Source organism: Fundulus heteroclitus, chromosome 16 (genome assembly GCF_011125445.2).
Source record: "Fundulus heteroclitus isolate FHET01 chromosome 16, MU-UCD_Fhet_4.1, whole genome shotgun sequence".
NCBI lineage: Eukaryota > Metazoa > Chordata > Actinopteri > Cyprinodontiformes > Fundulidae > Fundulus > Fundulus heteroclitus.
The window spans coordinates 28,328,443-28,345,189 of NC_046376.1; the positions used below are offsets into that span (position 1 = coordinate 28,328,443).

The window sequence follows — 16,747 nt, forward strand, 5'->3', positions numbered from 1 at the left end:
AGTGTCTTGCAAGTAATGTTCACCTCAAAATCTTTAGCTTTAAGAAAATTTAAACTACAACAGAGAAAAAAATAAATATTAACCCATTTCTTAAACTGCCCTTGTTCTTCCTCTCTCAGTAACTAAAAATATTGTTTCCATACCCTGTCCTTTTGGATCGTGAACTGATGGAGGATGTCATGTTCGTCATTAGTTGGAATTATCCCAGCTGGACGGTATCGTTGATGGGGCTGTATTTGCTGTGAAAAACTATTTGGATCCAACCAGAAACATGACAGAGCAACACCAGAGCATCCTTATGATGTGGAGGGAACATGACACACCTCCTGTTTTCTCCATCTACCCTCTATTCCATGTAGGTGTTCCTGTTTTTTCGTGCCTCTCTAACTCCAACAGTCCCAACGTGACATGCCAGGAGGAATATGCTCGACGTCCACCATCTCTATCAGGCAGAAGGTTCTGTACCTTGTTAAACACAGGTCATCTCTTCAGAATCAGTGAGGAACTTTGATTTTGAAAATTATTTCTAATTCCGCCATCACAGCTGTGAACCTTTATGTCCTTAAAAATCACACCGGTTTAAACAAAAATCACATTAGTTTCAAATCAAAACAAATATAAAATTATATAATTGCAAATATGTTAGGTCCCTGAAAAAGTTAGTTACGGCCCTGGATCAGACCCTTCTCAAACCTGCGCTCTAAGATAACTAAGGACATAGAACCCATCAATGCCTTCCTAAAGGAGGGGTTACGTGTTTTCATCGGCTGACTTGCAGGACTTGAGAACCGAGGCGACTCCTTGGAGGAAATAAAGCAAATGACAGAATGTGCTCGTCCAGTCTGACTGAACTTGTGACATTCCTTGTATCTTTGAAGGTTTTTCCTTTTTCGCGCAAGGTTGCTATTGTTTTTCCAGCGCTAACTGCTAGGTGTGAGGGAAGTTTTTCTACTTTAAAGCTAGTTTTTAAGAAAAAAAATATCCCCTGCGCTCAAACCTGGCAGATGATCAGATAAGCAACCCAGCTCTCCTTAGCGCAGGCAAACGTGCCAAAGCAGTAGATTAGGATGGATGTGAGCGAGACATTCTGCTGCACAGCGCAGCATTCATGGCCTGAAGCTCTGCTAAAAGGTGATGACAGAAACCAGACCTGCACAGTGACTGAACTTTGTTTTCTATTTATTTTCAGGAACCTTTTTTCACATTTATATCGTGAAAAAATTTGTGTTTTCTTAGAATAACAATATCATTTTAAAGTGCTTTTCTGGGTATTTTGCTGACGGCCTACAGGCGTAGAGACCTTTCAACACTAAACTAGAATGCTTATAGACTTTTTGATCATTATTTCAGGTTCGTACGTACGAAGAAATAGGTCTGTAGCGGATCACCGGTTCTTTCTGCATTTCTAAGTACGTTTCAGTGCATATTTGTCTCCGTCTGCAGAAGTTGAACTTGTGTGCTTTTCGCTATCAGCAGAAATTCTTCAGATCACCAAGAAAAAAAAAAGAGACTTTATTTTCCATTTGAAATATTCTGCTATCGTAGAGCTCAAATTTACACATCTGATGGATCAGCGTCACTCGTACTCAGAATTAGTGCTCAGGAATGTGATTGAGAGGCTGTGAGGGGGCAGGGCTACCATGCAACGCTGCTATAAAAACATGAGGGAGACGCTGTGCACAGAGAGCATCGGAGTACGACTCAGTTTGCATATATTTAAGTTTGATATTCAGGGTTACCCTCTAAATGGCTCAATATTAACTTAAACCCAACGCAATCGAACCGTCTGAATACATAAAGACGCACACAGCGGATCTCATGATTCACATGTAACAGATGAGGGGGGGAGGGGGGGGGAAACAATCCAGTCAAATGCTTAAAACTTTAAATAATTCAACAGCAAAATAGGCACATATGGCAGAAGACACACAGCTCTGATGTTACAGTAGATTTTGTTCATTACACAGGATGAAGGGGGAAATGACTTGAAAACAGTACTGTCAGAATAATAATTCTTTGTGCAATCAAAAAGTGACTCAGCCACTGTGAGAGAGAAGCAAGTAATCACAAAGTAAACCCTACAAAGCTTAATCGAACGTAGCTCGTTTGTCCAGGAATCTTCCAAGATTTGTCCCATGTTTGCAGAGCATGCCGACGCGGAGGTAAACCGAGATAAGTTAGACAAGGGTTTAATAAAAAAAAAAAAAAACAGGATAAAGCACACAGAATGAGCAAACATGCACACATTTGTCGTTTTCTTCCTTTCAAAATGTGATGACAAAGCGGTTGCAGGCTCCTTCACATAAAAATAGACTGGAGCTAGACACAAACGGCCGATTTAGAGCGAAGCAGACACACGTCACCGTGAATGAGAATAACCCCTAAAAAAACGTTACCGTTCAACAAATATACATCAATGTGACTGCAAAGAAACCGCGTCTGAAGACGAGCTGAGGGGGAGGGTCTCAGAGAGGAGGGAGGCTGAGTCTGAAAGCAGAGAGTCTGTCAGGTTGTGTGTGGGTGCTATAGGTTCCCCCACTTCTCGGCATTGGGAAACTGTTCTACGCTGCCGCTCTCATTGTGCACCTGCTCGCCCATGGAGAAGGTTAGTCTGTACTGCAGCTGGACTTTCTCCTGAAGCACACAACCAAGACAGAAGGTTAGACATCCAGAAACCAGTGGCTGGTTCAGCAAATCACAGCTAAGATGGAGAGGTAATAACCAGGCATGAGGTCAGTGTGATAGCCTTGAGTAAAAACAAAAATGTTCCAGTTTAGCTCATTTTTATATATAAAAAACAAGAAGAAGAAATATTTTCACTGCTGCATAAATAACATTCTTAGTTTTGTAGTTATATTATTTCATACGTGGCATTTTATGCAGAGACAGAAGCATAAACTTAGAATAAACATCTATCTGTATAGACGTTCTGCAGTAACAAGGGGAAAGTAGCAGCTTCCTTTCAGTCATCTCACAAGCAGTGCCAAGCAAGACGGGGAGGGGCAGCAAAAAGCCGAAGAAAACTACAGCAGCAGTCGGCTGTGCGAGCGGACCTAAAGACGTCTGTCACTACCTTGTTAGGGTTGGCTATCAGCAGGATCTGCGTGATGGCAGCAGGGGGGAGGATGGGGTTGAAAGCTGGGAGCTCTGATCCCGATGGCGGCTGCAGCTTCACTCCCACAGACTGCAAATAGTAAACGAAAACATGAACGATCTCCTGAGGAACATTTACAGCTCCTTGCTGAAGTGTTCATACCCACTTTGTCACATCACATTGCCTCCAGCAACCCCCCCGCCTTTACCCATGTGCATTAACATGAACAGAAATCATCTAACGAGTAACAGTAAAAGTCGAGGTGTATGAAAACTGGCATGGAGCAACACAGACAGGTGTCCTGCCTCTTCAGTGGAGAGAAAGACGCTGCGGTTAATCGCTGCTGACCTTGGGAGCTGTAGCTTCAAAGTGAATGTTGGTGGCAGGTATGGGGGCGGAGGACAACATGGATATGATCACCACCAACACGTCGGGTCGAGACGGAGGCGAGTCACGAGCAAAGTGAAAGAGAACCCGCAGGCTGTGTCCGTCAAACACAGTTATGGGTAACAGACTACCTGGAGGACGAGACGGGGAGAGACGGGGAATTGAAGTCAGTTTTTCAGAGCATCGCAACAAAATTAATCTGCTTTGATGGTAACTTAATGTGCAAAGAAACACACACACACATATATATATATATAATAGATATATATAGAGATATTATAAGAATAATATAGAGATAATAGAGAGAAAGACATATACAGACACCAACATAATAGATATACAGACAGACATATACTAAGATAACAATAGAGAACAGATATAGACAAATAGATAAACAGATAGGAGACTAATAATACAATATACACATATATATATATTATATATGATATATATATATTATAATATTATATATATATATATATATATATATATATATATATATATATAAAAACACAGAGATGTATATATAGATGACAGACAGACAGATAGATAATGTGATCTCTGTACTTACTGGGCTTTATGGATTCTAGTGGTACAAAAACATTAGCCAGGGTAACTTCTGGGGAGGGAGTTATGGAGTGAGCCGGTGATTGGTCCAGCAGCGTCCCTGTGAGGCTGGGAGCAGGATGATCGGGCACAAAGGCTACGACAGGATGTGTACCGCTGTTGGCTCCTGACTTGCTCTGGAGATCCCTCAGCGTTGGCTTGGACTGCTGCTTGTCCCTGTAACGACAGAGATAAGCAGCTGACCTCTTTGTATCTTTAAATAAACCCACTGAGCTAACGGATCACTTTGGATTGTCTTGGGGCCATTTCCAACAGATTTTACTTACTTTAAATATTATATAAATTGAAAAACTGCTGTTTATAAGAAAGTGAGGATAGTTTAACCGTGGAACAGAGATGTTTAAAGTTCTTTTTCCTGAGTCCAAATCACCCCGGGGTTAAACTGAACACGCCTTCGCGGCTGATCGCAGCAACTCTAGTCAGTCAGAGCTGTTTCCCCCGGTGCGCCGTGCCGCATTTCTGAAGCGTCGCAGAAGCACCAGCGCTCGCTGCTTCTCTAAAATACGCGGCTGTTCCATTTTTGCTGCTCGCCGCACAGACTACACGTCAATCTAGAGCAGAGTGGATCGTTCGGGCAGGAAGTCAGTTGATGAAAAGCAAAATGGATCCAGTCGAGTTTACAAGCCAAAGACTACATGTGTTGACCGTGGATGGGATCTTAACTCTGAAACATCAACACGTAATTACCTATGGCTCCAGCAACGAGCCACCAGAGGATCTGATACTTGACAACATGGAGGACGAGACGTTTATCTTGGAGGTGGATAATCATGGCATTTTATACGATACCACACGTCCCTTTTGTAAAGACAACACCAGAAAAGACGAAGCTTGGCCTGAAGTTGCCGAGAAATTCGGTCAAACACATTATTTTCGCCCCATATTAAACGCTGCATGTCTGCCTTTACTGGTTTACTGTCCTATATAAAGCCAACAAGTACAATACTTTCGCGTGACCCCGATCCAACTGTCCCGGTGGAACAGGGTGCCTGGCAGAAAGCCCAGCGCAGCCGCACCACGGCTCCCGCACCTCTTCCACATTCAGTGGAGCCCCGGGGGGTGAGACATCTAGTCTGCTGCATCGCTGTCGCTTATCCTTTCAAATCATCCTATTGCGCTTAGACCCAATTTCACTCATTATATTAAACAAATCTCCTGTTCACAACTCAAGCTATCACTAAACCTGTTATAAACTGCTGTCTGTCAGAAATAGAAATGTGGATTTACTGTATGTTCAAGAGAAATGTAGTACAAGCACCAGTTAACGTCGCTTTTTCTGAACGAATGAAACTGGGTTGTAGTTTTGAGGAAGCTTGTTTTAGTCATGACGTAAAATAACATGTTACACTCTGTGCTCTAAATGTCAACTCCTTCACTATTTAGTGCTCTATGCAGCATTGGGAGGTGATAGGTCCCCTCCCCCTAAGCCAGAGGATTAGTAGGTTTATTAGGGAGTCGTTTAATAAATAGAGAAATCACGAGAAATTGCCTCATCTTGATCGGCCTTGATCAACCAGTCGCTCCACGCTAGGCACAGCCGGCCCGGCGCTGTCAACAACTCTCTTGGTTGTACCGTTTTTGTTTTTACTGGACCAAGAAGACTTAAAGTGAGGAACAGCGAGGCGTTTCAAAGTCAAAGGAAGCGAAGAGAAGCGGCTTAATGGGAACCACGTCTTCTACAACATGTTGAGACTCCTCCAGGCGGCAAGGCGGCGAGACTTGACAGATAACAGGAAGGCTGAAGGAAAAACAGCAAAGACACGCCGTTTAACCTCAAACCTTTGTCGTCAAGTCACGACAGTAAACATGTTCAGATGCTGTTGATTAAAAAAACTAAACACCGAGGTCTGCTGCGCCGCATAATTGAGAGAATGTGGGATTTCAGAACAAACCGACCAGGAAGAGGGTTCTGTTCGACGACAAGCGTGTTTGTTCTTAACGATGAAGGTTTAACAGATCTGGCCATTTCCTGCAGGGTTCACTGCGCTGATTACGATGAACTCAGAGCTAGCATGAAAACATTGTTGCGAGCAATTAATCGATCACATCCAGCAAACATCTCTGGGTAATAACTCAAACCCGTTCGTTCACCCATTCATGGGAGAACGGGCAGAGCGGCTGTCAGAGCTGTCCTCTGGGGCTCATTTCACAGCAGACAGTATGGTGACAAGACCCGAGTCCTAAACCTCGACTCTAAGGCTACCTTCACACTGCAGGTCTTGATGCTCAATTACGATTTTTTTGTGAAATCGGATTTTTTTGCGTGGTCGTTCACATTTCCAAATATATGCGACTTGTATGTGATCTCCTGTGTGAACTGAATGCTGTCAAACCTAAGTGTCCCGCATGCGCAGTCGAGGACGCGATGACGTCACACGTAGCAAGCGTCCTCAGTGTTTACGGAAGTAAACATGGATTATAATGCTGGCGTGCATTTTGCAGTCATTAATTTATTTTCTAACCGGAGCTTTCTCTCCATTGACTGCTCTCCTCATTGTTGTCCGCTTTTGGTGTCGTCTTTCTTCCCGCTTCTGCATAGCAGGACGCAGAATAGTGACGTTTGTCGAGTATCAGTGACGTACAGGTCGGATAAATGCGACCAGGCCGTACAGACACAGGTCGCATTTGAAAAGATCAGATACGTATCGGATTCAGGACCACATATCCAAGAGGCCTGGGTCGCATTTGAAAAAATCCGATCTGTGTCGTTCAGACTGTCATGAAAAGATCAGATCCAGGTCGCATATGGGCGGAAAAATCGGAATTGGGTCACTTCAGGCTGCAGTGTGAACCTAGTCTAGGTCAAGGCTCGAGTCTTTGTTGTTGACACCTAAGTCTCAAACCTGCGTACGCTGCTCTGGCGAAGTGGGAGAAGAGGAAGGGTTCTCTGGAGCACAAGACGTGGAAAGGAAAGCCTACCTGGGTTATATTATTAACAAATGTAATGCGTCACCAGCCGCGTGGGGTAAAAGGAAATCAATGTGCAAGTTAAACAACAAGATCGTAGAAAATCTGGGGCAAAAGTCCAAAGTGAGAGTTTGTGCTGTGAGCCTTTACATTCCCGCCCGTCCACAGCCCAGTGCCTGTTAAAAGCAGCTCTCTTTCCAACTTAAATACCATTTAACCTGCAGACCCTCGGGCGGCAGAGACTGCTGCAGCAGGGTCTTCCCCAGCAGGTCCAACTCGTCCAGGGCTGAGTTCCCGGGGTTGGAACCGGACGAAAGCAGCTGGGGGTGAGGGGGAGGGTCAGGACTGAGGAGGAGACCGGGCGCTGCTTGGACGTCTGCGTCAATGCTGTCAGAGGACTGCAAGGAAAAAAGTCAGGGTTAACCAGCTGTCCTAAATTGGTTTAAAAAAAAAAAAGGGGCGGGAGCAGATTCTGATGCATTTTCCCCTCCCTCACCTGGAAGGAGTCCCACGCTGTGGAGTCCTCCGGTTGGGAAAGGAGGTTGGAGGTGTGCGTTCCTTCGCTCAAACCTTGATGACGCACAAAGACTCACAGTTTAGAAGCTGGTTCAAGTGTGGCAAACCTTGAAAGTGTGACTTTATGTGACTTCCTAAAAAAAAAAAAAAAACAGAGGAGTCAATGTTACCAAGCGACATGAGCTCATCATCAAGGAGGCTGATTCCTGTCTCCTGTGAGGGAGCGGTGAGGCTGTCTGTGGGAGTGGGAAGCTCGGGGAAGGAAGGGGGGGACTGCGGAGAGGTGTCCAGTCCTGACAGATCCAGCAACGCCGTCCCTACGAACAAAGAGGCAGCATTTCAGTCAGGTCACACCAAACTCCCGCAGACAAGAATTAATTTCCCGCCGCTTTCCGTCTCTGGTCTTGACCCACCAGCAGGTCTCTGCGTGTTGTTTCCGTTCACAATCTCCCCCTTCACCTGCTGCTTGTACAGGTTGATGACGTGAGTCAGGCTGTCGTTGGCCTGGAGGATCTCAGCTGCGCGGAAGCGGCAGAAATGACCGATTGTTTCAAACACAGTTCAAGACACGCGGGTTGATAACGCGAAGCTGGATCCCCGTCCTAAGCTGCTCACCCAGAGCCTCGTCGTTGTCCTCCGTGTCGCTTGCTAGCCTGAACAGCGTCGGCCTCATCTTCTCGCAGCGCTGGTACAAATCCTGACGGCGAGGAAAGAGAGATTCAGACAGGTTTCAGGTTGATGAGTCAGGCCGCAGCAGCGCGTGGGAACGCGAGCCGACCCAGTAACTGCGTTTGTAATTCTGAAAATAAAACAGCTACATGGAAACACGTCAATTTGGAAATTAGTCACGTTTTAGATAAAATGCTGCTGCGCTGGGATGAGGTGGTTCTTTTCGGACTTATTGAATCTGATGTATTTCTCAAAACCGCAATGGAAACAGGTGTTTCGCATCACACGAGTCACATGATCAACAACCAGATGTTACTACTGGTGAAAAGGACGAAGAAGACCACAGGAAGTAGCAGGTGGATGATGGTGCGGCGCGTAAACACATAAGATGTATGAACACATCTCGTGTTTACATCCATCGCTACCATGTTCTTAAAAGGTTATCACGTGATAAAATGTATTAACGTGTGATTTTAATTGCATTTCCTATTTAAAGGAAACATTGTATTGTGAAATTGTGCTTTTTTTCCCCCAACATTAGCAGAGTATGGACAAAGTTCTGCGCACATTTGAAACGGAAACGTTTCAAATGTGCGCTGCCTCAAAGGATCGGGGTTTTACTTCACCTGTATCAGGTCGGCGTTGCCCTGACTCGTAGCCGTGCTGTCATAGTCCTGAAGAAGCTGAGTCAGCAGAGAGACGCTCTCCTTCACCTCCTGGATGGCGTTCACCCGCTTCGACACCTTCTCCGCTCGCCTCTGATCCTGGAACGGAGGACGGGGACATCCGCCAACGTCACACGAGCCTCACGCAGACAACAGACTCAGGAAAACAAAGCCAAATGCAGGAATGGAAACGTCCCAGCATAACAGGCGTGGGGATAAATCAAATTAAAAAGCACTGATCAGCTGACTCATAAAGCCCTCTCGGGTCCAGAACTATAAAGTCCGTCTGCAAGTTGCAGAGAAAGCACACACTTTCTGTAGCTCCGGGGATACTTCTGGCTGAGCGCTCCTCTAATCCGAGCTCGTAGAGCTCATTTCACTGGATGGTTTACCCAGAGTGGACGCAGGGTGTACATCACCTTAACAGAACCTTGAAGTTAGCCTGATTTGTCCAATGAAAACCTGTTTTAATGCATGATTAAGACCGCTTGCCCTGTTCAAACACCCAGCTGTGTCCAAGTTCTAACCGTTTAGCTTTGAGAGCAAGTTTGAAGGATCTGGTTACCGTCGTCTTTCTTGGTTATTCTGTTCCCTTTGTGTAACACAGCAGAACCGCTGGCAGTGAAAGAGACCCTCAGCATGATGCTACCCCCACAAAGCTAGCACACGGTTCCCATGTTTCAACGCCTCTTCGACTTCTCCCAACTCTGTTCTTGTCATTGTGGGAAATTAGCCCAGTCTTTGTCTCATTTAAGACCCACTTGAAGGTGTCGACTCTGGACCGCGAGCTTCTTTGTGGGTGTAAAGACTCAAAGAAAACAGAACCACTGTGGACAGCGACACTGGTGTTCCAGCTCTTCTAGTTAATGACATGCTTGAGCCCGAATGGTTCCTAGGTCGTTCCTAAATATCCAAATGATATTCACTGAGAAACAGGATTTTGGTTCACATGAGAGACACTTTGCCTCAGTTAGACATTTCAACCACAACAATTGCAAACCCATTCAAAGCAGACTTATATTAAACTGCTGTAATGGCCCAGACATCAACCTCATGTGTGCAGCCCCCAAAACCCGGGGTTGCACCAACAAATTAATTGATTCAACCAATTCTATCAAGAGGAGCGGTCAAACATCCAGGCGCACTTATGCCAGAACCTTGCTCAGGTGTGTGGGTTCTCAACAACTTGCTAAAGAATATTCCTCCCAATAATAGCGGGGGTGAATATATATACATTTCATCTTGTATGTATAATTCTGACCCTGTGTGGAGTAGAGAAATCTGCATTACAGTCAAACTTGTGCTCCCAAATAAATAAATTCAGCAAAGTTACACGTTGCATCGGTCATTTAATTCAGGAAAAAGATTAAAATTCGGCATCAAAAAGCCCGACGCTTTGGTTAAATCGAATTAGAACCGTGACACAGAAAATAGCAGCAACAACAAAAGAGAGCGTACCTCCTGGACCATTTCCTTGATGAGTTTGTTTGCAGCTTTCAGGTCCTCAGGGTGTGAGCTATTTAGCAGGCGGGACAACATCTATCCAAAGAAAATAAATCATTAACTGGAGCAGGAAGGCAAATAAACGCGGCAAAGAGACAGTTCCAACAGACGGCAGGAAACTGACTACAAATGGCTTTTCACGGCATCGAATGAAACTTTCCTTTGGATTAATTGCTAGAAAGCTCCTTACTTTTGACTTCTCCTCATCCTCAAAAATGGCATTTTTAGGTCTGCGTGGGGGAAGGTTCAGGAGTTTGTCCGGCGGCAGCTCCGGGTCTTGTTTGATGATGCCTGATTTGCAGACAGAATAAGAACACGTTTTAAAAAATCTCTCAAGACGAGTTACAAGTTGCTTTAGCTTCTTTAACCCAAGGTAAGCGCTACTGTTCAAATTCAGCTTCTAAACAGAAAATAGCATTATAGCTTAAATTCAACTTGTAGCTAACAGCCTCCTACCTTGTTTCTTCAGCATCTGATAGGCATCTGAGATCTTGGGCTCATCAGGCAATGCCAGCGTCCAGCTATAGATCAACTCCAAAACTTTCTTTTTTACTGCCTCTGGAGAGCGAGAGCCTAAATACTGAGCGTCAGATTCAGGAGAAATTTAAGTACCTATTAGTTCGCTCAGAACAAAAAGAAGGCCGCAAACTAAACCTGCCCGATTCGGGGGAAAGTCTTACCTTCGGTGAAACTACTTTGATGAGCTCGTTGAGAAAACGGAACTTGCCCACTTCGCTGTGAAACCTTTTCCCGCAGTTTTTCATACACGTCTCCAGAACCTGGTGTCGAAGCAGCAGATACAGGTAAAGAAAAAAAATAAAGAGCAGATGGACGTAGGAAAATAGCTCGAATTGGTCTGATCATTCTGAGCGGCAGAACTGGTGGCGGTCTGAACTTACTAATAGTGCCTGGATGGCCTCCCACTCCTGAGGGGACTGGATTTTGTGGGCCAGGAGCCTGGTGGCCAACTGAGGTCTGCAACACACGTCGTTTTCTCAAGGTGAGAACTAGAGTTTTCAAACATGTCTTTACAAAAATAAAGCTGAAAAGCATCATTTTTATTCAAGCCCCATAACCCTGAATAAATCTAGCACAACCAACGGCAAAAGGTAGGCTATGATAGTGGCGGCATCATGCTGTGGGGATGCCCTTCAGCGGCAGGGATGCTGGTCAGATGCTATGGGAATATGAAAGAAGCAGATGCAGTACGCAATAACGCAGGGCAATCCTGGAAGAAAACCTGTCAGAGGCAGTACGAGGCAGAGGTTCGCCTTCTAAAAGGACAATGATCCTAAACATCCCACCAGAGCTGCAGTAAAACGGTTCAGATTAATGTTTTAGAATGGCCTATTTAAAGTCCAGACAGAAAATCTGACAGAGAACTAGCTGAAATGTGCTTTCATCAACGCTCTCCTTCCAATCCGACTGTTCTGCACACAAGTATAGGATAAGACCTCAGCCGCTATATATATATATATATATATATATATATATATATATATATATATATATATATATATATATATATATATATATATATATATATACATATACATACATACATAGTAGGACAATTAGCACTGTTGAAAATGTGTAGTGCTTAATTTCCCTTTTGGATTAATAAAATGTATTTTTTAAATGAATTCAATTGAAAGCTGGTAAAGACCTGAGCCAAAAGAATGTAACTGCTATGATAAAGTGTCTCAGGGGAATTGAATGCACATCCAAGCCATACTGGTCAGAGTGTTAAGGCCTGAAAATCATGAATCATTTTCCTTCCACACCTATGGACCAACTCTCATTGGACCATCGTACAAAATGCCAACAAGGTGCGTTGGTCAGTGGCTGCAACGCAACGAAAATATGAACAGGACCTGCTTAAAATGACTTGTATTTCAACGTTAGAAATCTTAATGCATGTTTCTTTATCCCTGTAGCAAGCACTGACAAACACTTTGAGGAATTTCCTTTCGAGTCTCCTCTTACCCCTCCAGATCATGGTTGAGCTGCTCACAGAAGCCGTGGATGCTGCTCCAGTCTGTGTCTCTGTTCAGCGGATTTGTGGCTTTGTCTAAAATGTCAACAAAGAGGCGCAAAAACAAGACGAGACGATAAGATGAACGAAAATGCACGCCGACATCTTCGATATTCTAACAGATCAACACGTGTGCATCTGGTTGCAGTAAGGTTGCGTCACGGCAAAGACGTGCGCACAGTCCACGTTTGGAACTTGTACAAATGTCTTTTTAGCTGTTACACCCCCTGTAAAACTAGATTCTTACATAAGGACTGTAACAAATCCACCATTTATGCATGCCAAATGCACAGCGACCATCATAGCACGGTGCAGGCGGAAGTTTTACAGGAACCGTGTCAGACGTGAACGCACCATAAAGATGTACCAAGCTTAATGTAACTAAGTTTGTCTTTAATATTAAAGGAATTACTTCTTTTTTTTGCCATATATGGTTCATAGCTAGATAAAAGTAATGTACCTTTATATGTTATAAATGAACTCATACATAGGTTATACATTTTGAAAGGGGTTCTGGGTAATATTCAGAATGACAGCTTTAGTGCATTTAAACAGGAAGCGATAAAAGTTACATTTTTAGCCGATTTTGTTGGGATTTTGTTTTCCTTCTTCAACGGGGGGCGCAACAGAAAACATCTGGGAACCACTGGGCTAATGGCATGCGAATAAAAACAAACCTAAAGAGTTGAACTACTACAAAAGCATATTAGGAATGCACAGAATTCATTAACATGTAATGAAGATCAGCAGGACAGGGTTTTTTGTAATGATAAAAGTTTTGGCTATAAAAAGAAGCTGGTAATCTATCCGCTATTAATAAAAAAAAAAAAAACCTGCTATAATAATTTCTCATTTAGACAAATTATTTAGCCTCGTGTCAGAGCAACTAACCTGCCTGGCTGTCACCGTTTAAGGTGCTAACTGTGTCCCTTAGCTAGCTCTCTGTCGACGGCTGTGTGTGTTTTTTTTTCCTCGACATTTCTAACGAGATAACAGGACGGCCACCTAAAAACATGCGTGACTTTGAAAACGCTGCCCCGGCGATTCGGTCCCCCAGAGTCCGCTAAGAGCTGTCAGCGGCGGTGAAGCTAAAGCTACGCCTGGAGGTGCTCCGTGTTGACAGCTGGCAGCTCCAGCAGCTAGGCTAGCAGCCTGGAGGTGGCGGCAGGCTTTGAGCCCCCACCGCTGCGCCAGGAAAGCCTGCAGTGAGCTGCTATTTCCTCCGCAGCTCACGGCTAATGCCTGCTTCGTGTCCCGACCACCGGGCAACACTGACTCAGAGGGACACGTTTGAAAGACTTACTGATACGAGACTCCAAACTCTCCGTATCGGGCGGCGCAGCCATCACTGCGAGATGTATTTACGTAGGGGCACGTAGCGCAAGGCGGAAGCTACGTAACAAAGGCGGAAGCTGCGTAGCAGAACGATTATTATTATTATTATTATTATTATTATTATTATTATTATTATTATTATTATTATTATTATTATTATTATTATTATTGTTGTTGTTGTTGTTGTTGTTGTTGTTGTTGTTGTTGTTATTATTATTATTTTTGTTGTTATTATTACTATTATTAATATTATTAGTAATAATAATAATAGTAGTAGTAGTAGTATTTCATTAAAGAGAATGAACAACATGCAAACATGGCAAACAATGAATGTGCACAAGCAATATTAGCCAGGGGCAGCATGAACAATAGCAAAATATATAAGATAAAGATTCAAAATTCCTTTATTGTCCCACGATGGGGAAATTCAGGCGTGACAGTGGCAAAGATACAGATAGAGTTACACACAATTAATAGTAATGGAAAAAACCCAAGCTATTCTGATCTAAAGTTAGTTCTAAGTCAACAGAGGGTGCGCGTTATCAGAAACGTCAAAAATAAAAAATAAAAATACCCGAGTAAATATTGCAAAATAATTGATAATATGGAATACTCGGGTAAAAAAAGATGAAAAATTTGTGGAAAAACACAAGGTTATTTGCAGAACAATATGGGAAAGTAGCCTTATTCCAAAAAAGGTAAAAAAAAAAACAAAGCCTGGATGACTAAGAATCTTCACCAGCAGATAGTAGCCTAATGCAATGTGCATGATAGTATAGCAGCATTTCAAATTAGCTAAGGCAAATGTGTGCAAATGTACCTTAGTATCTGGGAGACAGTGTAAACGATTCATGATCAGATCAGCTGCTGCTCCAACAGACCACACCATAGAAGATGGCTGATGCCACCACAGAGTCAAAAGTCTTCAGGAGCGCCCCTTGCAGTCCAAAGATCTCAGCCTCCTCTGCAGATAGAGTCTGCTATGACCCTACCTGTAAATAGCATCAGTGTTGTGACTCTAGTCTAGTTTATTGTTCAGGTGAACATCAAGGTACTTATAACTATGTTCACCTGTGCCAGTGAGGTGGGTCTGTGCCTGTGAAAGTCCACCAGTTCCTTTGTTTTTCCTGCATTTAACATGAGATGGTTCTGCTGGCACCAGTCTACAAAGCTTTCTATCCACTGTATGTACTCTGAGTTGTCCTCATCTGTGATGAGACCTAAAGACAGAGTCATCAGAGAACTTCTTTTCTATGTTTTTAATTGATAAAAGGATTAATATATCATTCTTTAAAAGCTACTAGAGTTTCTTTTAATTAAGTATCACGTCTGCCAATAAACAACGAGAAAACCTTTGTGCAACTTCGCATTAAAAAGGACATCCATCCCAGAAATTGTTTGTTCTATTCTATTACTGCAGTATGTCAGCTAACTAACTCACTGAGAATTAGTAAGAAAAGCAGCCAAAGGTCCATGGTGACTCTGGAGGAGCTGCAGAGAGCCATCACTCAGGTGGGGGGTAAATTCAAAGTCGTGTACTCCACACAACTGGCCTTCACTGAAGAGTGACAGAGAAAGATATGACTGAAATAAAGCCACATAAAGCCCTTTCAACCCATATATCAAAGTATTAAATTGCTGGTAAAGTAAATAATATTTTACAAAGTATAATCATTTTAGAATATTATTGAAAAGTTATTTCAGCTAATCAATTCTCAATTTTAAACACATAATATTGATTAATCACCAACAGACTGACGTTCAAGCCTTTATTTCTGTTAAATATGATGACTGATTTTCCACTTACAGCAGAAATAAGGGTTTAGTGAAAAGTATGTTTAGTCTGTTTAAGGTTGCTATTATGAATCGGTACTCTTAATCTGACAAATGGGCTCTTTGGAAAGCATGTTCTAATTCATTGATTATGTACGTATGAACATTTATAATCATCAATTACAATCAATCATGTGTGTACAGATGTAACAAAAAATGTCCTTAGAGCATCTTTCCAGGAAAGATCTAGATGAGATTTACCTGAACAGAACAACTGAAACACTCAGCTGCAGCAGGGCGACAGTTTAACATAAATTAAGTATCTGAGATTATGGATTTATAAAATAAAAGAGGTTTCACCTCACTTATATAATTACACAGTAACAACAGCATCTGCAATAGTATTAATAGGCAGCTTTGCTTTATTTTAATTCAACTGCCCCAAGGAACTTAAGGCCTTCAATGTACAACAACTGCAGACCTGCAACTTTCTGCTAGCACAAACAACCTGGCAAAGAGAGAAAGAGGTGCCTAACAAAAACAAAATAAAACAAAAAAAAAACATTTAGAGCAGCTCAGTCTGCCAAACTATTTTCTTGAGAATATTTTACTTGGGCCAAATAATGTATTGATTTATTTAAGCAGTGACAGGGAAACTGGCCAGAGATGGTTAGATTTAACACAAAGTATAATAAGATGTTGAAATGTCCCAGTCAAAGTCCCTGCCTAATCCAACAGAGAATCTGTGGCTGTGTTTAAAAACTGCTATTCATAGATGCTCTTCACTCAGTCTCGCGAGGCCTAAAAAAATGTTCAGGTGAATCGGCTGATTAAAACATTGAGAGGAACAAAGGACGTCAGTATAGGCTCCACCTATTTACCACATCTAGTTTCGTGAAGGGAAATGAAAACCCTCTAGCCGTGAGTTAGAAAGCATGTGCCCTGTGCTGCTGATAATAAGCGCGTAACTGGAAACCTCTCCTTCCTAATTATAGAAAAGCAGCAGCTCTACGTCTCCCTCTAGCGGCGGAACTTCGTGGACTGTGGAGCACAACGAGGAGGAGCGAGTAAGCTGCTGGATTTAGTTCAAATTAACGCCGATTTTATCAGCTTTCCTGGGTGACTTCGTGGCACTGCTGATATTCGGACACCAGATCTCCTCCCCGCTGGACTCTCCGGTTGTTGTGTGGTGGAGAAACCGAGTCTGCGACTCCGTGAGTGAGAAGAACCGCTCTA

The 16,747-nt window shown here is 43.2% G+C and overlaps 1 protein-coding gene across 2 annotated transcripts; it reads right to left on the minus strand.

Moving 5' to 3' along the window:
* Positions 1-1,488: 1,488 nt before the first annotated feature.
* LOC105938046 (ADP-ribosylation factor-binding protein GGA1) lies at positions 1,489-13,796 on the minus strand. Of its 2 annotated transcripts, XM_012879654.3 has the most exons (17): positions 13,707-13,796; positions 12,355-12,439; positions 11,268-11,343; positions 11,049-11,147; positions 10,825-10,948; positions 10,559-10,659; positions 10,324-10,404; positions 8,827-8,964; positions 8,147-8,228; positions 7,945-8,049; positions 7,702-7,848; positions 7,512-7,585; positions 7,226-7,413; positions 4,053-4,264; positions 3,443-3,612; positions 3,074-3,184; positions 1,489-2,634 (listed from the first exon to the last, which is right to left on the minus strand). In XM_012879654.3, exons 1-17 carry the CDS (start codon positions 13,747-13,749, stop codon positions 2,524-2,526), a joined length of 1,947 nt encoding a protein of 648 aa, XP_012735108.2. In that variant the 5' UTR covers positions 13,750-13,796; the 3' UTR covers positions 1,489-2,523. The 2 variants fall into 2 exon arrangements, with proteins under 2 accessions (XP_012735108.2, XP_036004250.1); XM_036148357.1 differs by lacking the exon at positions 12,355-12,439 and having other exon boundaries at positions 13,707-13,758.
* Between the last annotated feature and the right edge of the window lie 2,951 nt (positions 13,797-16,747).